This window comes from Sarcophilus harrisii, chromosome 5, assembly GCF_902635505.1.
Source record: "Sarcophilus harrisii chromosome 5, mSarHar1.11, whole genome shotgun sequence".
NCBI classification, from domain to species: domain Eukaryota; kingdom Metazoa; phylum Chordata; class Mammalia; order Dasyuromorphia; family Dasyuridae; genus Sarcophilus; species Sarcophilus harrisii.
Genome location: NC_045430.1, coordinates 124,472,855 through 124,498,141, shown reverse-complemented (window position 1 = coordinate 124,498,141; position 25,287 = coordinate 124,472,855). Strand labels below are relative to the sequence as shown.

The window sequence follows — 25,287 nt, the reverse complement described above, 5'->3', positions numbered from 1 at the left end:
TCGAACAAAGCTTATATAGAAGGCATCAGGACATAATATATGCTGAAATCTTTGGAATAATGAACAGACTAAAGAGTGGAATAAGTAAAGAACAGGAGAAAAATTGATGGTCATCTGATGATATTTTAAACTCAGAGACCAAAGTATTTTTATTTAAGTTGCCCAATGAAAAAGAATCTATCTTCTGCTTTGGCTTACAGCTTAAAACAAGGAGGATGATAAATGAACAAATCCTTTCTCCTACTTTAAGTTGTAAAAGAAAAACAACTCTTACCCTTAAAGACTCTTTAGCTGTCTTTTCTCCACTGTATTTATATTCCAAGAGGATGGTGCATCTACCTTTCTCTCTATTTTGTACAATATCTAGCATAATTCAGGATACATAAAAGTTGAACTACAATAAATAATCTGCACAGAATAAAAGGAAGTTCATCAGGAAAAAGTATAACATCTTTGAAAAAAATGTGCCAATTATGTGGAAAAGAAAAAAGAAAATTAAACTATATATAATACACATAGCTTCATTCTATTTTCTATTCTATTATGTTATAGCTTAGTCTATTCTTTGTGAATGGTAATGTTTACCTTATTTATTAAGTTTAGAAAAAGAAAAAATAATAAAAGCATTGTATATAGCTATAAATCATGAGTCATCATAATCTCCAAATAATTATGAGTAATCTAAAAAAAAAAAAGTATCCATGTTAGGCATAAATAGTGATCTGGGTTTAAGGAATGATCTTTAAAAAGAAGTCTAGCTGTAAATCCCAAGATATCTTGTGAGGTTTTAGCCATCAAAATTTATATACACTTGGGCAGAGCATTGGCAGGCAAATTCTCTATATGGAAAGAGGGAAAGAAGTGAGAGAGAAGAGGGAGGGAGGGAAAAGAAGGAAGGAAAAGAGTATAGGAACAAGATACATCTTCAAAGATAACTTGTGAGCCAGTGGAATAAAAAATATTATCCAGGAATACTGTAATCAGAAAAGATGCAAGACCAGTAACAGAATATGAAGAAGGAATAATAGCTAGAGAGCCAAGTGCTAGTCCTAGCACTAGTCCTAGTAAAAACACAGATGAAGTCATTCAGTGCCTTGAGTAAATTTTCTTATTTATGGAGAGATATGAACAATAAAAACTAGAAGGGAAAGATGTGGACAAGGAGTTCCCATGCAATGATATCACAGTTCCATGAAGGTAAATGACATGTAAACAAGCCCCACTTTCCAGTTTCACCTAAAGCCAAGAGAAATGCAATTAATTAATAATATTATTATTACACGGGCAACTAGGTGATACAGTGGATAGAGCACCAGCCTTGGTATCAAGAGGACCTGAATTCAAATCTTACCTCAGACACTTAACATTTACTAGCTCTTGTAACCCTGGGCAAGTCACTTACCTTCAATTGCCACACACTCAAAAAAATAAATAATATTAATGATAATAATATGAGCATTACCCTTTGAGGAAATGCCCTCTGAATCAGCAGAGGTAATCAAACTTTTCCTAAGGTGTAAAATAGGAATGATAATGATAAGTCTTAAGGAATTCTGGATCATAATAAGCAACAAGATAAGAGAACTATACATTTTCTCTATCTTCCGAAACTTCTCCAAAATAGAAATTATGCCAAAGATAAAGCAACTTTATTTATCTCCACAGTCTAGGATACCCAGAATCCAAATGAAGGTTTAAAAAACCCAACCACTCATAAACTGATGCTCATTGCCCCTGAAGCTCACTCAGTATTCCTCATTACGGGTGAGGTAATCTCTCTCTATCAGGTGCACTAGCAGAATCAAGAAACTGACACAAAGCCCAGTCCCATACCTGCAGTCCTCTTTACAAAGTGCCATGGAAAGCATTAGAGCCTGGCTCTAGGCTGCTGAAATTTGCTTGGACAGTGGCAATCAGTGTGGTAAGAAACAGTCTTTCAAGGACAAAAGTCTGCTGGGAACCCACGTACCTATAGCATGAATTGTCAGCACCAAGATTGAAGGAACAACATCTAAAACACTAGATGGCTCAGATGAGAAAGTGAGGTTGGTGACTTTGAACAGCCCTGCCTCACTTAAATCCAATTCACTTACAAGATATGACATCACCTTCCTGATATCATGGTCCTCTACAGGAACAAAGGAGCAGTAGGACTTGCCCCACTGAGGACCCAAATGGCCAGTTCCAATTGGCATTCAGGGCCATTTACTGATCTGTATCTTGCTATTGGACCCAGATGGTTCCAGAGGAAAGAGACTAGTAACTTTGTATAGTTCAGTCTCATTTAAGTTCAATTCACTTGCAAGTCATGACATTATCTTCCTAATATCATGGTTCTTTTCAAGAATGAAGGACAAACAACAACTAATTTTGAAGAAAAAGCACAATATCCACTTGGGGCCAGTTCTAACCACCAAACTCCCCTGGGGCAGACTTAGACTGGTGAACCATATGTTGCCTAACAAGAGAAAAAGATGTCATACTTTCAGATCCAATCTCTAAGGATACTAAGAGAAAGGAAAAAGTCAGAAAGGGGAAAAATCAAAAGTTTGGTTTTTTTAAAACAAAAATTACCAAAAGACTTCAGGAAGAAGGGGGGGGGGGAGATTTTTAATATGTGCAGATAAATCAACAGGGAAATCAACAGAAAGAAAATAGCTTTCAGTGATATTAAAAACAAATGAGAACATAGGATAGTTTACCTCTCAGATTTGTGGAGGAGGAAGGAATTTGTGACCAAAGAAGAACTAAAGATCATTATTGATCACAAAATAGATCATTTTGATTATATTAAGTTAAAAAAGGTTTTGTACAAACAAAACTAATGCAGACAAGATTAGAAGGGAAGCAATAAACTGGGAAAACATTTTTACATCCAAAGGATCTGATAAAGGGCTCATTTCTAAAATATATAGAGAATTGACTCTAATTTATAAGAAATCAAGCCATTCTCCAATTGATAAATGGTCAAAGGACAGACAATTTTCAGATGAAGAAATTGAAACTATTTGTAGCCACATGAAAGGGTGATTCAAGTCACTATTGATCTGAGAAATGCAAATTAAGACAACTCTGAGATACCTCCCCTCAGATTGATAAAATGACAAGAAAAGATAATGACGAATGTTGGAGGGGATGTAGGAAAACTGGGACACTGATACATTGTTGGTGGAATCGTGAATGGATCCAAACATTTTGGAAAGCAGTTTGGAATTATGCTCAAAAAGTTATCAAACTATGCATATCCTTTGACCCAGCAGTGTTTCTACTGGGCTTATATCCCAAAGAGATCTTAAAGGAGTGAAGGGGACCCACATGTGCAAAAATGTTTGTGGTAGCCCTTTTTGTAGTGGCAAGAAACTGGCCCATCAATTGGAGAATGGCTAAATAAATTATGGTATATGTATGTTATGGAATACTATTGTTCTATAAGAAAAGATCAGCAGGAGGATTTCAGAGAGGTGGAGAGACTTATATGAACTGATGCTGAGTGAAAATGAGCAGAACCATGAGATTATTATTCACAGCAACAACAAGACTATACAATAGTCAATTCTGATGGACGTGGCTCTCTTCAACAATGAGATGATTCAAACCAGTTCCAATTGTACAGAGCCCATCTACACCCAGAGAGAAAACCATGGAAACAGAGTGTGGAATACAACATAGCATTCTCACTCTCTCTGTTGTTATATGCTTGCATTTGTTTTCTTTCTCTGTTTTTCTTTTTCTTCCCTTTTGATCTGATTTTGCTTGTGCAACATGATAACTGTATAAATATGTATACATATATTGGATTTAATATGTATTTCAACATATTAAAATGTATTGGACTACCTGCCAGCTGGGGAGGGGGTGGGAAGGAGGGGAAAATTTGGAACAAAAGGTTTTGCAACATTGTCAATGTTGGAAAAATTACTCATGCATATGCTTTGTAAATAAAAAGCTTTAAAAAAAAAGAAAAATGAAAATAGCTTTCAGTTTGGTAAATGAATCTAGACACTTATGAATATAAATACTAAACAAAGAAAAATGATCCAACACTGGATAAAGCAGAGGATCCTATGGAAAGTAAACAGGAAACCATAACACACTATTCCTAGTTGGTTTTTTAAAAAAAGCAAAATTATGAAAGCAGAATTTACAGCTTGAAATACAAAAATAATTGGCAAAATGGAAAAACTGGAATCTGAGATGGCAAGTCTCACCAAGAAATAAGAGAGATAACAATATGTTATGGGCCAGAACTCTGAACTTGAAACAAAGGATTCTTACAAGGTACTAAGTCCCTGGAATTGATAGAGACAACAGTTATCTAATTTAGCATGGTTCAATATGATTGATTTATTTCTACAAGGAGATGTTATGAGCCAGAACTTCAAACAAGGTACTAAGTGGAAATGAGGAGACAATGGTTAAATCTAGTTTAACATTGATTTAATCCTACAATAAATAAAGGTTTCCTAGTGATATAATGATTGGTGTATACTCAGTGTGGAGCATATAAGGGAGAAGCTCTCAGGGCGAGAGAGGGATAAGCACACTAGAAGCTCTCAGAGGCTGAGACAGATTCATTCCATCATCCACCTTCCTGGTGGCTGCAGGTTGAAGCACAAACCCTTGGAATTCAGAGAGATTCAGAGGCCAGAGAAGGAGGCAGGAGCTCAAGCTCGGAACCAAGATTATAAAAGGCCTCCAACAAAGCTAGCAGAAGACCCAGGAAAAGAGACAAGACTTTGAAGGAGATAATAAAGGATTTGGACTTTAACCCCTGGCTACTTGTGTGATGATTACTGAACTGAAACGAAGACTGCTCCCAGAGACCCCAAGAAAACCTCAAAAGAGAATGTTACATTTTAGAGAGAATATTACAACAATAGATTGGAAAAGCAAATATACAGACATGAAGGATAATCCAGAAGAAGAAAGGGGGGGAAGGGAAATGACATTAAAAGAAAATATAATCACTATGCAAGCAAAACATACTAATTTCAAAGACAAGGATGCATAGAAAATTTAGCAATTATAGGCTTCCCAGAAAAATACAACAAGACCAAAAATCTTAACACTATAAAGCAGGAAATAATGGGAGAGAATTGCCCAGAACTTCTAAACATAGAAAATGAAACATCAACTGAAAGAATCTGGAGATTACTTCCCAGAAAAAAACAAAAACAAAAACAAAATAAAGGTTGCAAATTCTAAGATACACAGCAGCTACATTTAACGATTCAATTCAGAAATTTAGCACTGCACCTCACTACCATTCCTCTCCTTCTCTACTTAGAATGTGCAGTCATAAATTCCAAACTTCTATTTAAGAGGAGAGCTTAGCTGAGACATCTCCAAATTTTTCAAATAGCTGTACCTGATTCTTTGGTGTCTGACTCTCCACCATGCGCCCAAGTCAATAACTTCTCATTTTTTTCCTCTCCCCACTTTTCAATGTTCTTATGTTTGTTGTCTTCCCCTAAGCTCCTTAAGGGGAGGGACCATCTTTTTTATATATATTTGTATCTCAGCACTTATTACAGTGCCTTCTGGCACATTGTAAGGGCTTTAAAATGTTTATTGATTACTGACTATTGAAAAACATTAAATGATTAAGACTTTCAAATACAAAGGAAAAAAATTCAAATAACATAATGAACCCACTAGGGAAAAAAGGAGAGAATAGGATAATGTGTCCTGAAGAGCAACATAACATTTGAAATATTTTTAGGGGGAAAAAAAATCACAACTGCAAATAATACTTCTTGAATGCTCCAAATAACAGAAACACAGCAGTCAAGGACAGCAACAGCAAGGATAGCAAAAGGACCAGTAAGAAACCTCTTTCTAAAAGTACAAAAGCAAATAGAAGTGAAGGCAGAAGTCTAGTGGAGATAACAGGGAGAGACAGACTTAAGCATTATGGATAGAACCTGGCAACATGCGGCCTCCAAGTGAAGGAATATTGTTTGTTTTTATGGGACTACTTTACAACATTATAAATGTACATGAAAGTGGGGAGGGGAGCAGAGTGAAAGAAATATATGATGTACCAGGGATAATAATGACAAATGACCCCTATTTTCTCAAAACTAAGAGTCTTCAGGAGAGTGAAGAGAAGGGAGGAACTGAAAAAGGAAGGAAAGAAAGACTTAGGTGTGGTGGTGTGAGGAAGTTCAATTGATAAATTCTCCCAAAGAAGAGATGGTTTGGGAAGGGAGAAAAGGACCTTGTTCTTGGGCAAATTGTGAAGAGAGTTCTGTGAAGGGGAACTCCTGGGGACAACTGACAACTGAGGGAGTGGGAAAGAACTGAGTCTAGAAAGAGATTTTAAGGCAAATGGGGAAGAAAAAGAATAATTACAGGAGCGTATTATAGATTACTGGTGGGGTGCATAATCTAGTATGTATTGAGGGAGGGCCCCCTACAATGGGGCAGTGTCCTCCTTGATACCTGAAATAGCTTATTTTGGGTTCTCAGCAAGATACAATGGAAAACGAGAATCTACTAGGTGATAGCAGAAACTGCCTAGAGGAGAAAGCCTAGAATGGATACTTGGGAAGTTTTGATTACATGAAAAATTCAGAAGAGGGAAAGAACAGGTAATTATAGAGTTCATAAATCAAAGAATAAAGATCTAGAGTAAACAGAGAAGATAAATATAAATAATGAAAGGAGTAAGAAAATTTCATTTTGAAAAGGAGTGCAAAGAAATGAAAATTTTAAAACTAATGAATTGGCAAAGAAACAAGAGGAAAAACTGACAGGAAAAAAAGGAGAGGGAAGAATTATATAATCAGATAAAATCAGAAAAAAATTAAAAAAGAACAAATAAGCAAAATTCCAAAGGGAAATAAGTAACAAATGAGAGGCAATGAGGAAAGGAACATGGGACTCTTTAAAGGAGAAGGGAAAAAAAAATCCTAATTGAAAAAAAATGAGAGAGAGATTGAGGAAAAGGTATACCTAACTTACAACTTTAAATGTGAACAGATTAAATAACTGAATAAACAAAAAAAAAGGATCAGATTGGATTTAAAAAAGAAACAAACCTACAATTTGCTACTTATAAGAAATACTAAAGAATGAAGACATACAAGAAATAAAACTGAGAGGAAAATTTTTTTTACTATGTTTCTAGTAAATCAAAACCAGCAAGAATTGTAATTATGCTAACTGACAAAGCAAAAAGTCCAAAAAATAAAAATAGATGAATAAGGAAACTATTATGTTGAAAGAAACCATGGACAATAGACCAATTTTAGGAATAAAATCAAATTCTCCAAATACCTCAGCATTCAAATTCATTAAGGGAACACTGAGTTGTAAGAAAAGATAGTTACACAAGAGTGATAGTTACACAAGAGTGACATGTGACTTCAATATCTCTCTCCTAGTTTTAGATAATCTAAAAGAAAGACAAAATACAAAAGTGAACAAAATCTGAGAGAAACTATTTAACAGTGTCTTCTAATATACATATTGTAAATATACAATACATATGTGAAATATGTAATGTATACATAGTTATATATAAATATACATTATATATAGTGAATAAATGTAAAAAGGCCAAAAAGTTAATACACAATTTGTAGACCATAATAAAAACAATCATTAATTCAGGGACCACAAACAAATGACAAAGAAACAAAAGATACAGATGGAGATACAGAGACTTAACAATGAAATCCTAACCAACAAGTGGGTCAAAGAACAAATCACAGAAATAATAATTATGTAAAAAAATATGATAATAATGACAATATCCTAAAATTTCTGGATTGTAGATGAAGCAGCCCTTGAAAGGAAAAATAATAAAACTAATCAATATGCTAACAAATAGAAAAAAAGAAAAGATTAATGAACTAAATATGCATTTTTAAAGAATTAGAAAGTCAACAAATAAACAAATATAAAATAAGCACAAAAAGAGGAAACATTAAAAATTAAAGAAGTACATAGAATCCAAAAGAACCACAGAAATGATAAACAAATTTTAAAATTGGTTCTTTTAAAAGACTAATAAAATTAATAAACCCTTAGCTAACTCAATTAAAAAAGAAGAGAGCAGAAAATCAAATCAAAATAACAAATAATCAAGGTGAAATCACAGCACAACCCAAAGAAATAAAAAGAAGTTATAAGCTAACCAAACTGAGAACACAAAAGAAATATCTTCAAAAATATAAAATACTCAGATAATAAGAAACCCAGTTAGAAAAACTAAATAACCCAATCTCAGAAAAAAGAAATAGATGTAGCTGTGAAGGAAATATTGAAGGAAAAAACAATTTCTGATGTATTGATTCACAAGAGAATTCTATCAACATTTTAGAGAATAGTTAGTACCCATACCTCACAAATTATTCTCAAAAACTGAGAAAGCACTCTATCAGAATTCTTTTATGAAACAAAAGACCTAAACTTGTTAAAGATAAAACAAAGAAGAAAACTGTAGACTTTTATCATTAATGAACACTGTCACAAAATTCTGTCAAATAAACTACAGCAATTTATCCAAGAAATGATTCATTTTAATCAAGTAGGATTTTATACCAGACAGGCAAGGATGGCCCAACAGCATGAAAACATTTAACATAATCACAAAAACAAACAAACAAAAAAACATTATATCTAAAAACCATGTGATCACCTGAACAGATGCAGAAAAAAGGATTGACACAATACATCTCTTTTATGCTAAAAACCCTATAAAGAATAAGCATATGGCAATCCTGTTTGTAGTGGCAAGAAATTGGAAACCGAGTGGATGCCCATCAGTTGGGAAATGGCTGCATAAGTTATGGTATATGAATGTTATGGAATATTATTGTTCTGTAAGAAATGACAGGATGATTTCAGAGAAGCTTAGAGAGACTTACATGAACTGATGCTAAGTGAAGTGAGCAGAACCGGGAGGACATTATACAGAGCAACAACAGGATTATATGATGGATCAATTCTGACAAACGTGGCTCTCTTCAACAATGAGATCATTCAAACCAATTCCAATTGTTTAGTGATGAAGAGAGCCATACATACCCAGAGAGAGGACTATGGAAACTGAGTGTGATTCACTGTAGAGGGCTACAGATAGTGGGGAAACTCTAAGTAAGGTATAAGACCATTCAGCACAGAGGGAACCTGCTGACAATGTCTGGTTTGGCTTCCCACCTCTCTTTGGTGTTTTCAACTTTCCTAAGAATTCAAAGAGGGTGTGACCACCTGTGTCATACTTGAAACAAGGATACTTGTAACAAGGTGTTAACTCAGTGGAATTGATTAAACAATGGTTATTTAATTCACATATATATTTAGTACTTAGTATGGTGATGTAATGGCTCTCTAGTTCACACATATTTAGTATGCTGTAATGATGGAATTACAATAAGGTATGTAAGGGCTAAGGAGGACTGGAAATGGGACATTCTATCTTTGACCATCCTCCTGGTGGCTGGCTCTCCTGCCTCCTGCACTGCTGCACTAAGATCACGGCTGGTCCTAATGACCTCCAGAAAGTTAGTCCAAACATTATAGTTCTCAAATAGTATTTTCACTCTTTTTGTTGTTGTTTGCTTGCATTTTATTTTGCTCTTTTTTTTTCCTGGTTTGATTTGATTTTTCTTGTGCAGCAAGATAATTGTATAAGTATGTATGTATATATTGGATTTAACAAATATTTCTATCATATTTAACATATATTGGACTACTTGCCATCTAGGGAAGGGTATGGGAGGAGGGGAAAAAATGCACCACGAGATTTTGCATCTCTTTTATGCTAAAAACCCTGAAAATTGTCCATGCATATATTTTGAAAAATAAAAAGCTTTAATAAAGAAAAAAAAAAAAAAAGAATAGCCATAGGGGGACCTTTTGTAACATCATAAAAAGCAAAGGGGATACACTTGAAGCATGCCAATTCTCCTCTCCATAATTATTTGATATAGTTCAGGAGATGCTAGCAATAGCAGTAAGCCCCTCTTCCCAAAAGAAATTAAAGCACAGCTACTTCTATAAGTTCTATTTTTAAGCAATTTTTCTAATTTTAAGTCTATTTCAGCAATACAATGACTCAAGACAATTCCAAAGGACTTGGGATGAAAATGCTGTCTACCTCCAGAGAAGGAACATATGGAGTTTGAATGAAGATCAAAACATTCTATTTTTTACTTTATTCTTTTCATAGTTCTTTTTTTGTTGTTGTTGTTCTCTTTTCTTTTGCAACATGACTAATATAGGGAACATTTTACATGATTGCACATATATAACCTATAACCAATCACTTGCCCTCTCAAGGAGGGAAGGGCAGGGAAGAAGGGAATTTGGAACTCAAATTTTAAAAACCAAATATTAGAAAAGTTTTGACATGTAATTGGGAAAGAAAATATTTTCAAAACAGAAATAAAAATAATTAAAAGGAATTTAAATTATTTGGGGATTTTACTATCATCATTGAAAATTATACTATTATACTATGAACTCTGAATCATATTCTGAGGCTGTAATTGAAGCTACAGAATGTGGGAGTGGATAAAACTGGCCATTTACTTCCTTCTCTACTTAGATGAGGCATGGGCTCTTCTTTTAACAAGAAAAAAGTGGCTCCTCAATTGCTCATGGATGGGTGGATCTGATATAATAAAAATGACAATTCTGCCTAAATTAATTTACTCATTTAGTGCCATACCAAGCAAACCATCAAAAAAAAAATTTTACAGAGCTAGAAAAATATTATCTGGAAGAACAAAAGTTCAAGAATATCAAGGAAAGTAATGGGGGGAAAAATGCAAAGAAAAGGGGCCTAGTCATACCAGATCTAAAATTATATTACAAAATGGTAATCATCAAAACTAGTTGGTACTAAGAAACATAGTAGTGAATCAGTAGAATAGGTTAGGCACACAAGACATAATAGTCAATTACCATAGTTACCTAATGTTTTATAAACTCAAAGAGTAGCTTCTGGGATAAGAACTTACGATTTGACAAAAACTGCTGGGAAAACTAATAGTATGGCAGAAACTAAGCATTAACCAAATATAATACCCTATACCAAGATAAAGTTGAAACGGGTTCATGATCTAAACATAAAGAGTGATACCATAAGCAAAATGGGAGAGCGAGGAATAGTTTACCTGTCAGATCTATGGAGAAGGGAAAAATTTATGACTAAACATGAGATATCTCAAAGAATATTATGAAATACAAGATGGATAATTTCAATTATATTAAATTTAAAAGGTTTATGCAAATAAAGCCTCTATAACCAAGATCAGAAAAAAAGTAGAAAGCTGAGAAATAAATTTTACTGCCAGTATTTCTAATAAAGGTTTTATTTCTAAAATATATGGAGAATTGAGTCAAATTCATAAAAATACAAGTCATTTCCCAATTGATAAATGGTCAAAGGATATGAAAGAGTAGCTTGCAAATGAAGAAATTAAAGTCATTTATGGTCATATAAAAATGCCTTAACTCACTATTAATTAGAAATGCAAATTAAAACAACTATGAGATATCACTTCACAAAAAGTGATTTGTATGTGTGATTTAATAATCACACTGTTAGATTGGTTAATATGACAGAAAAAGAAAATTATATATGTTACAGAGGATGTAAGAAAATTGGAACACCAATGCATTGTTGGTGGAGTTGTGAACTGATCCAAACATTCTGGAGAACAATTTGGAACAATGCCCAAAGGGCATATGCTTTGATCCAGCAACACCACTCCTAGGTTTATATCCCAAATAGATCATAAAAAATGGAAAAGGAACCACATGTACCAAAAAATATTTACAGCAGCTTTCTTTGTGATAGCAAGTACTAGAAACCAAGGGAATGCCCATCAATTGGAGATGCTGAACAAACTGTGGTATATGAATGTAATGGAACATTACTGTACTTGAAGAAATGAGAGCAGGCAGATTTCAGAAAAACTTGTAAAAATATACATGAACTGATGCTGAGTGGAGTGGCAGAACTGGGAAAACATTTTACGCAGTAACATCAACCTTGTGTAGGTGATTAACTTTCATAGACTTGTGTTCTTCTCAGCAATACAGTGATCCAGGATGATTTCACAAGATTCATGATGGAAAATTCTATCCACATCCAGAGTAGAACTATGGAGTCTGAATGAATGTAGATTGATGCACATTATTTTCACTTTGTTTTTTTCCCTTGTTTTTCCCTTCTTATTCCTCATTCGTCTTTCATAAGGTGATTAATGTGTGAATATGTTTAATATTATTGTACAAATATAACCTATATCAGATTGCTTACCATCTTGGAGAGGGTGAGAAGCAGGAAGAGAGACAAAATGAAAATCAAATTATAATATACATTTTTAAAAAACGAATTTTTTTTAAAGAAAGAAAACAGTGACTTTTAATTCTCTCATTCATTATAGGCAGAATTGAAGAAAACCATTTTAATCTACATAGTGGTAGTGAGTTGCAACAGGAACTACTAGGGATTTAAAAAAAAAAAAGAGTTAAGTGACTGGTACCAATCTTACAGCTTTACTCTAAAACTTAAAAATATAGACAGAATATTTCTCAAGTATGAGCTAGATACTTGAGAAGATTTCTCAAGTATGAGATGAGATAGTAGTGTAAACTTTCTTCTGTCTGAAATCAGGTCTTCCCAATTAGCTAATGTACAGAGATGACTACAGGTTAAAATCTGTGGCAAAAAAATTCCAAGTTATTTTTTTATGCTAGCATTTTATGGAGGCCTATTGTTTAAAATAAGTGGGTCACTAACTAGATCTGGGCAATTTTTGGTTAGGGCAGCTGAGTCAAAGAAGAGGGGAAGAAAGTGAGTAAGGTTTTTTTCTCTTACATAACTAGTAGTAGCTTAAATGAGTTTAGGATTAAGAAATTATTTCTACTTCTTTTCTTCTTAATACATAAAGATGTTCTTTATTCCAAACATCTTTTCTTTGAAATTAAGTTGGTTTCAGAGAAGTTATAAACACTTAAGCAGCTGTGATCATCATTAACTCTTTGCCTGTCCTGATGATAGATTGCTTCAGAGATTTCCTAAATATTCCCTAAATAAATTTCCTAAATATTCCTAAATATGGAATGGACAAGAAAATATAAATGTTAATAAAGGACGAGTCTTTACATGAAACAGATAATATAAATGAATAGATTTAAATATCCCAAACCACAAAACCAGAAGACAATTCAGTAATTAATTTTAAATTGTCTGACTACAATGTACCCTTGTCAACACCTCAAATGTAACATAAATGTGTTTAATGTTTGTTGGATAGGACTGAATCTTAGCTAGCCTAACATAACTAAGAATGGAGAAAAATTATCTGAAATTAAGTCTATATCAAGAAAGCTACATCCAAAAACAAAATGAACTTGCCAATGACTGATGCTGTCAAGCTAGAGGTTCTAAAAAGCTTCATTAAAGTAATGTCATACAGAATAAGAATTAGAATTCTAATACTAATTATAAAAAGCAATTTGGTTTCCTGAAAAGTGCTTATCTAATCACTTCTATATTTAAAGACCTGTGAAGTCAAATGTAACATTTTGTAATAGATATGTAAGTTTCACTAATCTACTTTTAACACTCTGGGGCCAACAAACACATAGAAAGGACAGTGTAGTTTTATGGCAAGAGTAAATTTAAGGGGAAAAATTAGTATGTGATATAGCTTGGAGTTGTTGTAAGTACTAAAATAAAACATCTAAAATATCCCAAAATTTAATTTTATGGTCAAATCATTCAAATCTATTTGTAACAATGCATAAATACTGTCTTGTTTTCTTCTCTTTTTCTCCCTTCCTCCCATCAAACTGACAGAAAATTATTTGGAATAGATAATTATAAAAGTTTGAGGGAAGTACCAAAAGAAGAATTTTTTAAAATGTGACCATACAAGGAATGAAGACTGGGGTATACAATATCAAACAACCAGAACTTTATCCAATGCAATAACACCTTTATAACTTCTCTAACTTTGTCTTTTTTTACCTCTCTTTTTAAAAAATTCCTCAACAAAACATCAAACAAGATACTGAAGTAAACAACCATGATTAAAAGCTGAGAAACTAAGAGGCTTTGGTAGAATGACATTTATACCTGTGTGAAAGTAAAAACTCATTATTTCCCTCAAATAAAAATACAATTACCCTTTCATGAAATAACCTACAAATAGAATGAAGAATTCAACATAAAATTGAAATGCCTTTTTAAATTTGGAAAAGGAATGAGTAGAGTCCTGTGACATTCTACCAAATAATGCACTATCCAGTGTCTACTTTAATACTCCAAGGACTTTCAGGCACCAACATTCCTACACCTTAAGAGTAGCCATTGCTGTGAAGCTGGCATAATGCCATATTCTCTAATTCTACAGAATTCATTTCTGTGCTATCTTCTGAGAGACTAATGGTGCTAACCAGCTCTAATTTGTAAAATGGGATAGCCACATGACAAATGATAAGAAGGAACCAGCTTCAAAAAAACCCTGTATGAGGCTGATCCCACAGATCCTGAAATTTAATTCAGTTATTATTTATTCATCCCTTTCCATTTACTCCCTTCACAATAATTTATATGAGGAACCACTTGGACTAACAAGACAGGCCACATCAGAAACAAAAGTGAGCTCAAAAGAATATATCTGATTCCACTCTTCCAAAGTACACTAAGAAGAAATTCCAGAACTCTAGTCATAAAAATTCAGACTTCAGGGTGTTCTTTTTATAAATCAAGAGGCTATAGTATCCTTACCAGAATTAAGACATTTCTTTACAAAATTTTACATTCTCATACTCTTCTTTGAAAGGGAGAGGTTCAAAAATCATCTGTATGATAACTGAAGTCAGCAGAGTGGACAAATTTACCTACAGAATGGGAACAGAATAAATGCAGAAGTCTGAAGACAAAGAAAAGAGCTTGTGGGGAAAAGGGGATCAAGGATCTACAACTGAGAGATTGGAAAAAGGAAGTCAGGAAACTGAATTCATATATAGCAAAAGAATTAAAAATCATGGAATTCTTTTCCTAGCCATTTGTTCAGACAAGAATAATCAGGAACATAAAGGAGAACTAGGAAAGTACATTATCCTAGGAAAGGGAGGCAAGAAAGAAGCAAAGAATCAAGCAGTGAGTAAATCAATACAGGTAATATAAAATATCACAAGAGAAATCATGAAAGACTGGCGTTCAACTAAGCAGATATAATTAACAAATTACATTTAATTCAAATTTTAAGACTTTTTTAGAGGAAAAATTATAGATATACCCTAGTCCAGATTAGGATTGCTTCTGAAAACATCATTTCATGATGTTAACATATTATAACTACTTTCTCTATAGAACTGCAAAATCTTAATGAAATGTCAAGTCATCCAAACATCTACTCATAACATTATTCATGTCTACATCATTTAATCTAACCAGATTTTTATGGAATTTATTTAATTAAATTGATTAAATGTGGTAAATCTCTATAGGAAATACATAAACACCCAATTTTTATAGGAAATAAAACTGAAGCCTCCCCCCCAAAACAAGAAAGAAAAAGTTATGAGAAAAGTAATTTATAATCCTAAAGCACTATTTAAATGTTATAATATATTCACCATACTAGTCAATAAATATTTTATATAGAGGAAGGGAATAAACATTAAAAACCAAATACATGCCAAGCAACGTGCTAAACAGTTTACACATATTATCTCATTTGATCATCACAAGAACCTTTTGAGTTAATTCCTATTATTATCCCCATTTCACAGATGAGTAAACTGAAGATGAAAAGTTAAACGACAGTGTTTAAGACTAAGTTAAATAACAAAGCTATCCATATCAATCAACAAAGAAAATCTAAATCTCTATTAAAAAAGATAATTTATATCGACTAAAGACTAAATAAAATCTTTAATAAGTAATACGAATATGATTTAGATACAAAAGTTTATAATAAAATGACAATTACAATGTATGTTTCATCACAATTTTTCTATGCTAAATACTTATTCCAGGAAATAGAGATTTTCAAAAATAAATACTATAAACTCTCCAACCTCAAGAAACTAAAAATCTAACAAAGAAATAAGACATGCACAAATAACTTTAAAAATGTTGGAATGTGAAAATACCCAAGATAGATTAAACAGCAAGATAAGTGAAGAAGAGATTGTTTCAGGAGAAGGAAAGGGAAAGAGAATCAAGGAAAGTTTCATGGAGAACTGTACATGTTTAATCTTTATTGGATTACTTGCTGTCTAGGAGAAGGGAGAGGAAGGGAGAAAAATTTGGAACACAAAATTATGTAAGAGTGAATGTTGAAAACTATCTTTGCATTTATTTTGAAAAATAAAAAGCTATTATTAACCAAAAAAAAAAAAAAGGAAAGCTTTATGGAAAAGAGCAGGTGAGCTAAGCCTTAAAGAAAGAGAAGCATTTCAACTGATAGATAATAAGAAAAGATAAGATAAGATAATAGATAGAATCTGCCCCAGGCTAACCCATGGAAATGAGGAAGGATACCAACAGTAAAGTTAGTTTTGATAAAACAGTTTGTTTGGAAATTAGAATGCCTCCCTCCCCAAAAAAGTGATGTGAAACAAGGAGAGAAAAAACAAAGAGAAAAGAAAAAAGGAAGAAATTAGGAAAGGGTAGATTAACAATCATGAGGTACCCCTCCGCCCCCCCAAAAAGACAGAGCCATTGTAACATTTTTAAAATGCACAGAAAACAGAAGGAAGTTCAGAAGAAAACAAACAAGCAGAATGGTTTTTTAAAGTAATACAGAATAAGAATGACAGGGAAAGATGATGCAGAAAGATGGAGGGGATGTGGGAAAACAGGGACACAGATACATTGTTGGTGGAATTATGAATACATCCAACCATTCTGGAGAGCAATTTGGAACTAAGCTCAAAAAGTTCATCAAACCTGTGCATACCCTTTCATCCAGCAGTGTTTCTACTGGGCTTATATCTCAAAGAGATTTTAAAGAAGGGAAAGGGACCTGTATGTGCAAGAATGTTTATGGCAGCCCTTTTTGTAGTGGCCAGAAATTGGAAACTGAGTGGATGCCCATCAATTGGAGAATGGCTGAATAAATTGTGGTACGTGAATATTATAGAATATTATTGTTCAGTAAGAAATAACCAACAGGATAATTTCAGAAAGACCTGGAGAGACTTACATGAACTGATGCTGAGTAGAATGAGCAGGAGTAGGAGCATTATATACTTCAACAACAATACTATATGATGATCAATTCTGATGAAATCATTTCCAATAGGATAATAATGAATTGAACCAGCTACACCCAGCGAAAGAACTCTGGGAGTTGACTAAGAACGAATCCCTATATTTTTATCCACCTGCATTTTTAATTTCTTTCACAGGCTAATTGTACACTATTTCAGAGTCCAATTCGTTTTATACAGCAAAATAACTGTTTGGACATGTATAATTAATTTGTATTTAATTTATACTTTAACATATTTAACATTCATTGGTCAATCTGCCATCTGAGGGAGTAGGTGGGGGGCAGGAGGGGAAAAATTGGAACAAAAGGTTTGGCAATTGTCAATGCTGTAAAATTACCCATGCATATAACTTGTAAATAAAAAACTGTAATAAAAAAAAAGGGGGGAGGGGAGGTTAAAATAAATAAATAAAATTTTAAAAGTAATATATAATATTTATTATATATTTCTTTTTAAAAAGGAAAGCATGTAAAATGGAGATTCATTATTTTGTATAGAATCTTTTAATGTATTGCCACACATATAGGAAATACCTATTTTTTGGTTTTTAAATTCAGAATAAAAAAGGATCTACTCTTTAAAGTTATATAGGATATTGTTTAAAAGAAGAAAAGAGATCTATGGAACAAACCTAATGATCAAAAAACAGGAATGATCAAATTCAATAATGTTTGATACAACTAAGTGTTAGATAAATCCAAGAATATACTGTACTTGGAGAAGATCTCCTTATTTGATTTTTTTTTAATCTGGTAAAACTAGGATGTAATTTAAAAGAAAATAGGCTTAGACCAACAACTTATGCCACTAACAACAATAAGTATCAAATGGTACTTGATCAAACTATAAAAAGGTCACATTTTTTTTTAAAGGGGGTTAAAGGTAGGAGTAGGTAAGAGAAACAAATGGATACCTTTTCACAACTATGACTAGGAGGAATTTTTTTTGTTAAAGCTTTATAATTTTCAAAAGATATATATAGGTAATTTTTCAACATTAACCCTTGCAAAAACCTGTGTTCCAATTCCCCCCCCCCTTTTCCCCACCCCCTCCTCAGATAGCAAATAATCCAATATATGTTAAACATGGTAAAAATATATGTTAAGTCTAATATATGCATACATATTTATACAATTATTTTGCTGCACAAGAAAAACGAAATCAAAAAGGGAAAAAAAGAGAAAGAAAATAAAATACAAGCAAACAACCACAAAAGTTGTGAGAATGCTATATTGTGATCCACTCAGTTCCCACAGTCCTCTCTCTGAGTATACATGGCTATTTTCATCACAAGATCATTGGCACTGGTCTGAATGATAGGAGGAAAAAAATTTTTTTAACACAAAAGAGATACTGTAGAAATCAGTAGTATCAAACTCAAATAGAATCAGATCTCCCTATTGGCTCCACATTGATTTAGAAAACCACAAATTAACATTTTATATACTGTATTGCATTTTTATTTATTTTACTAAACATTTGTCAATTACATTTTAATCTAGTTGGTTATGTACTAGGGAGTTTTACTGTAAGAGTGACACCTCTATTATGGATCACAAAATACAATTTTGATAGTATGAAATTAACAAACTTGGACAGCTTGGTGGTGCTATTTTTGAATTTGTATACCCTCTAAAAGGGTTTCAGAGATCCCCAGAATTCTCTAGACCATACTTTGAGAACCACTGGAGACATTACATCTCAAGAAATCATAAAAGAAAACTACCCAGATCTTTTCAAACCAAAGAGCAAAATGAAAACAAAATCTCCCAGATCATTTTGGAAAAAAATTTCAAAATGAAAACATGATAGTCAAAATCCTGAGTTTAAACATTAAGAGAAAAATATTGAAAATACAAAAAAAAAAAAAAAAAAAAAAAGAATTCAAGTACCAAGAAACCACAGTTACAATCACACATGATTTAGCAATCATCACTATAAGGGAGCAGAGAATACAATATTACAAATGGCTTATAATCAATAATTTGTTGAACAAAAGTAAGCATAATCCTACATTGGGGAAAAAAAAAAATGGATCTTTAATGAAATAAGAGGCTCTCCAAGAATTTCTGATGAAAAGACCAGAATTTTATAGAAAACTTGAAGTTCAAACACAAAAATGTAAAAAAAAATAATAAGAGACTAAAACAAGGATAAACTGCTGACATTCAGCAGGAAATGATACATAGATCCCTCTATAATCATCAGGGTCATAGAAGAAGCCTAATTAGAAAAGGGCTGGGCAAACTTTTTTGACCTTAAGAGATGAATGGAAAACAAAAGGAAGAATACACTGGCAGGCTGGAAGGGAGAAACAGAAGAGAAAGGAAGGTTGGGGGAAATTGTCTCACAAAATCAAGATGTATAAGTAGACATCTATATCAAGAAGGAAGGAATATGCTTGCCATCTAGGGGAGGGAAAAATCGGAACAGATGTGAGTGCAAGGGATAATGTTGTAAAAAAAATTACCCTGGCATGGATTCTGTCAATAAAAAGTTACTATAATAAAAATAAATAAATAAACAAACAAACAAACAAACAAATAAATAAAAGAAGGAAGGAATAGGGGGCACAGCTGACATTTCAACCTCACTCTCATCTGAAGTGGTCAAAGGAAAGAAGAATAAATAAATATAAATAGATAAATACCCACATAGTTGGGTGCAGAAATACATTTCACATTTTACTGAGGAAGGAAAAAGGAGATGAGGTGACAAAAAAATAGGAATCTAAGGGAGTTCCCATAAAATGTAAGAAATGATAAAGGGAGTGATTTCAGAGGAACATGGAAAGACTTGCATGAACTGAAGCAGAATGAAATAACCAGCACCAAAAGGAAAATGTATATAATGATGACAATATGGTAAAGATCAACAATTTTGAAAAAAATCTAAGAACTCTGATAGATATAATTGTTCAATCACAATAACAGAAGACTAAAGATAAAACATGCTACCCACCATCATAGAGAGCTGAAAGATTTAGAGTGCAAATTTAGATATAGTTTTGGGACATAGACAATGTGGAACTTTGTTTTGTTTAAGTGTACATATTTATAACAAAGCTTTGGTTTTTGTTTTGCTCTCAAATGGGGGAAGGAAGACAGGCTGAGTAAATTTCTGCAGACTGAATAAAAGAAAATGTAATTGTTTTAAAAAGCAAGAAGAAAACACACTAAATACAGTAGCAGGAGGAAATTTTGAAGGGAAAACAGAAGCAAAGCAAAACTGACACTATGACATTAAACATATATCGATACATGTGTGTGTGTGTTAACATACACACACACACACACACACACACATATATATATATACACGTGTCAGTAAATATATATAACCTGTATTATAACTGTATTATATAATATAAACCAAAATATATGTGTATATATATTTTAAATGTATGTGATACATTATGATTTCATATACAATCATCACTTTCTGTTCTTTTATGTAGATATACCCCTACCTACTAATGATTTTCAAGTTTATAATTTTCAAAAAATTTTAATCATTATAAAGAATGATGGTGGTACTCTTCCATAAAATGTTTACTGATAGCACTATCTAAGATTTTGAAATTGGACTAGATAGATGTGAATTCATATAATTAAAAAAACTACAAAATAGCCTATCTATTATCTACCTCCAAAACTTTTAAGTCAAAAAATACACTAATTTAGTTGGCATCATCTTTATGATTCTTGAAGTATTTAGGCAAATTTTAGCAGCCACTATAAAGTATAATCAATAGGAATTTTATATCTGATTTAGTTCTACATATCTTATTTGTAATGTACCTCTTTTTAAAAAAGAGTTCATTGCAACAATACTTAGAAGAATCTATTATGTCCTATATCAACAATGACAATGATTCATCAATTTACAGTGTATCTTAGGGACTCTGGTTACTATTATCCCCCAATTCTGCAAGTTAAGCCAACTGTAAAAAAAAGAAAGCTGAGAAAAATTTAAGCATAGATCTAATTGATACAATCAACTGGTCTTTCATGAAAATCTATGAAAGAAAAAGAGGGATTCTAGGAGAAAGACAAAGATACTTGGAATACTACTCAATCATTTAGTTCTAAAAGCAAACCCAATAACATTTGAAAAAATAACTTTAAAAAAACTACAATATTAACTAACTATATGAATTTTCAAACTGTAACAAGTAATTCAAGTTAATATAAGTGCTTTCAAGTTTTTGTATGGAGAGACAGAAGTCTTTTTACAAATAGTTCATCTTGATCCCCAGTTAGCACTATGTTTTATAACAATGCGACATATTATGTAAGTGAAGCAAATGAAATTTTATTAACAAAATTTAAGTTGGGAATGGTTAACTGCTTATCAGTTATGTATAAGTTGATTGTTTCAAAAGAAAAGAAGTTTTAAAAATAATGGAAACAGAATTCATTACTATTACTCACATATACCACTGTCACATTAATCTAAGGGCTAATATATAAACCCATGCATTTAAGGTAAATAATTTACTTTTCTTCAAGCAGATCATTCTAATTGATGATTGCTCTCTTAAACCTTTCTTAAAAACTCAGTATGTACTTTGAAACAATCAAGAACTCTGATCAATAGTGAAAGGAGAAAGAATAAAATAAATGGGGGAAATACAGTTAGCAGTAATAATTATAAAAATGAATTTTGAAGCGAGTTTCTCTGATAAGACCCCATTTCTCAAACATAGAGAGAACAGAACCAAATTTATAAATAAGAGCCATGCCCCAATTGATAAATGCTCAAAAGATATGATCTATGTCCAAAGAGCTATAAATTAATATATATATATATCCTTTGACCTAACAATACCACAGCTGGGCATAATCCTTAAAGAGATTAAAAAAAGAAAAAACGAAAAGGGCTTACATGTACAAAAATATTTATAGCAGCTTTCTTAGAACAAAAAATTGGAAATGGAGGCAACACCCATCAATTGGGGAATGGCTAAATAAACTATGGTATATAGTTATGATGGAATGTTATTTTTCTATGGGGAATGATGAACAGTATGTTCCAAGAAAAAATCCTGGATTAAAGTCCTCTTTGAACTCAAGCAAAGTGAAATGTATTGCATACAAAGTAATAATAAAGCTCTGGGATGATCAGCTGTTAATAATTGCTACAGCAGTACAATGATCCACGACTACTCTGAAGGACTTATAATGAAAAATTCTATCCATACCCAAAGAAGGAACTGTGTCTGAATACAGATTGAATCATTCTCTCTCTCTCTCTCTCTGTCTCTGTCTCTGTCTCTCTCTGTGTGTCTCTCTTTCTCTCTCTTTCTTGAGGTAATTTTTTAAGGGTAGGAGATCTAAGTTTTCTTTCACAACATGACTTTTATGGAAATGTTTTGCATAATTTAATATGTGGATTCTTAATAGGGGCTAGAGGTGGGGATAAGGGAAAGAACCTATTGAACTCAAAAGTTTTAAAATTAAATGTTTAAAAAATTGTTTTAAATGTCACTGACAGAAAATAATTAATTTAAAAAATATATTTTTAAATATATGGAATAAACAAAAAAAAAAAACTGATCAACATGATCAACCATAATTTCAAAAGACTCTTGATGACATATGCTATCTACCTAAAGATAGAGAACAACCTGAAAAATATTATATTTTCTTTCTTTCTTTTATTTTTTGACATGGCTAATGCAAAAATTTATTTTATATAACAATACATAATGGGTTGTGATGGGTTTTGCTTTTTTAGTTTTGGAGGAGATGAGGGAATTGGGGTTAAGTGACTTGCCCAGGGTCACATAGCTAGGAAGTGTTAAGTGTCTGGGGCCACATTTGAATTCAGGCCCTCCTGACTTAAGGGCTGGTGCTCTATCCATTGCATCACCTAGCTGTCTCAGGTTTTGCTTTTCTTACCTTCTTAATGGGTAGGGAAAGGAGAACAGAGAAGGAAAGAATTCAGAATTGAAAATAATGCTGAACTAAAAAAAAAAAAAAAAAAAACTATGTGCTTGAACAACAAACACTGCATCTACCAACCAACACAGATGTGTGCCATTCAAATAAAATCTCTGAATAATTTAAATGAATAAACTAGCTGAAAGCAATAAGGTTTAATTCATACTAATACAAATGATGAAGGGAAAGGCAGATTTTGTTCATCTTTATGTTTCAAGTTTTCTTGCTGGATTACTCTTTAGTCTATTTTTACATGATAAATTATTTTAAATATATTTTTATTTGGCCACATTTTGTTCTCCCTCAACTACTGATATCAAAATAAATAATACCTCATTAGGAATAACTTTGGTCACAGAAATGGCAATCAGCAGTTTGCATTTAGTTTTGGGTATGTGGTTACTGGTATGATTAATAACATTAAAATATGCTTTCTACATTTCTAAATTTGTACTTCAGCAAAACAGTTGAAGACTATTATATTCAGAAATTATGATAAGAAAACAAAGTGTGATTTTAAGAAAAAAATGATGACATGTGCCAGCTAGACGGCACAGTACACAGAGTACTAGCCAAGGAATCAAAAGGACCTTAATTCCAATTTGGTTTCAAACACTTACTAGCCATACGACCCTGGGAAAGTCACTTAATCTCAATTGCCTTCCCCTCAAAAGAAGTTAAGAAATTCACTAAATGTTTTAAGCTTATAAAAATAAGAATATAGAGCTAAGACCAAAAATTTTCATACCTTCTTGAGAAGAGACAATAGGTGGCATATAATCAGGAATATATTCTTTTCTTTCTTCTGCATCTTTGCTCCCAGGTTGAGGAAATTGAAGTACATTGTTCTTGCTGACAGGAAATGAAGGAATTTGATGTGGAAAAGTGACAGGTTCAATATTGTGAATATAATCTTCTAATTCATGAAGATTGACCCCCATGAGTTGGAAGGCTTCACTGACATCATCCAAAATTGGGTCTGTCCGGCCATCTGAAAGGAAATCAGATCAAATGCATTGTCACATACTTTTGAAATAATAAGTATGCAGATTAGAATCACATCACCTAAAAGCAGTGGACATGGAATTAGTAGCCCTTTGTTCAAGACTAGCTCTACTACTCGTAATCCACATATAGATGATATACAAATCTGTGAAGACAATTTTATTGTTGCAATCTTTCCCTCTTTGAAGTACCATGAATTACAATTTTTTGTGCACAAATTCTATTCCTTCTATAGAATGGAAGCTCTCTGAGTGCAGGGTTAGTTTCACTTTTTGTTCTGGTGTCTCCAAAGACTAGCACAAAGTCTGCATATACCTGAGTTGTGAGTGCATAAAATGGGTTGTCTTGGCTATAAGAGTATTATGATTATTTGACATATCAACACCTTGTTTATATCTTTGAAATCTTTGGATTACATGCCTAGCAGTGACATCTTTGGATCAAAGAATGTGGACATTTTAGGCACTTTGTAAATGTAAGATCAAGCTAGCTAGGTGGTGCAGTGGTAGAGCACTGGGGTTTGGAAACAGGACAGCATCTTCATGAGTTCAAATTGGCCTCAGAAATTTTCTACTTGTGTGACCCCAGGCAAGTCACTTAACCTTGTTCACCTCACTTCTTTATCTGTAAAATGAGCTAGAGGAGGAAATGGCAAACCATTCCAATATCTTTGCCAAGAAAATTCTCAAAAGGGGTCACAAAAAAAACAGCACACAATTAAATTGACTCAACAACAACAAACAATTCCAAGTTGTTTCCCAGAAAGGTTAGAACAATTTCAGGTCCTCCAACAATATATTGGTATGTTTATCTCGCCTCAGCTTCACCTATGCTCACTGGTTCCATCTTTTGTCATTACTGCCTATTTACTAAATGTATGGGTTATCTTAATTTGCATTTCTCTTCTTATTCCTAATGTGGACAATCTATTATATGGTTATTAATAATCTGTAATCTTTTGAGGACTATTAGTTAGTAAACTGACTATCTACAGGGGATTAGTTCATGACCTTATATATTTGTATTCATTACACATGTTCAAATGGGGTCACAAAAAGTCAGGTACAATCGAAATGATTAA

General features: G+C 32.6%; 1 protein-coding gene across 1 annotated transcript in view; it reads right to left on the bottom strand.

Annotated features, from left to right (window-relative positions):
- The window catches only part of TAF3 (TATA-box binding protein associated factor 3), a 229,250-nt gene that overhangs the window by 181,827 nt on the left and 22,136 nt on the right, over nucleotides 1–25,287 (bottom strand). Inside the window, exon 2 of the mRNA XM_031938510.1 lies at nucleotides 23,950–24,192. Within this exon, the coding sequence (XP_031794370.1) occupies nucleotides 23,950–24,192 (243 nt within the window). The remainder of the gene's footprint in view (nucleotides 1–23,949; nucleotides 24,193–25,287) is intronic.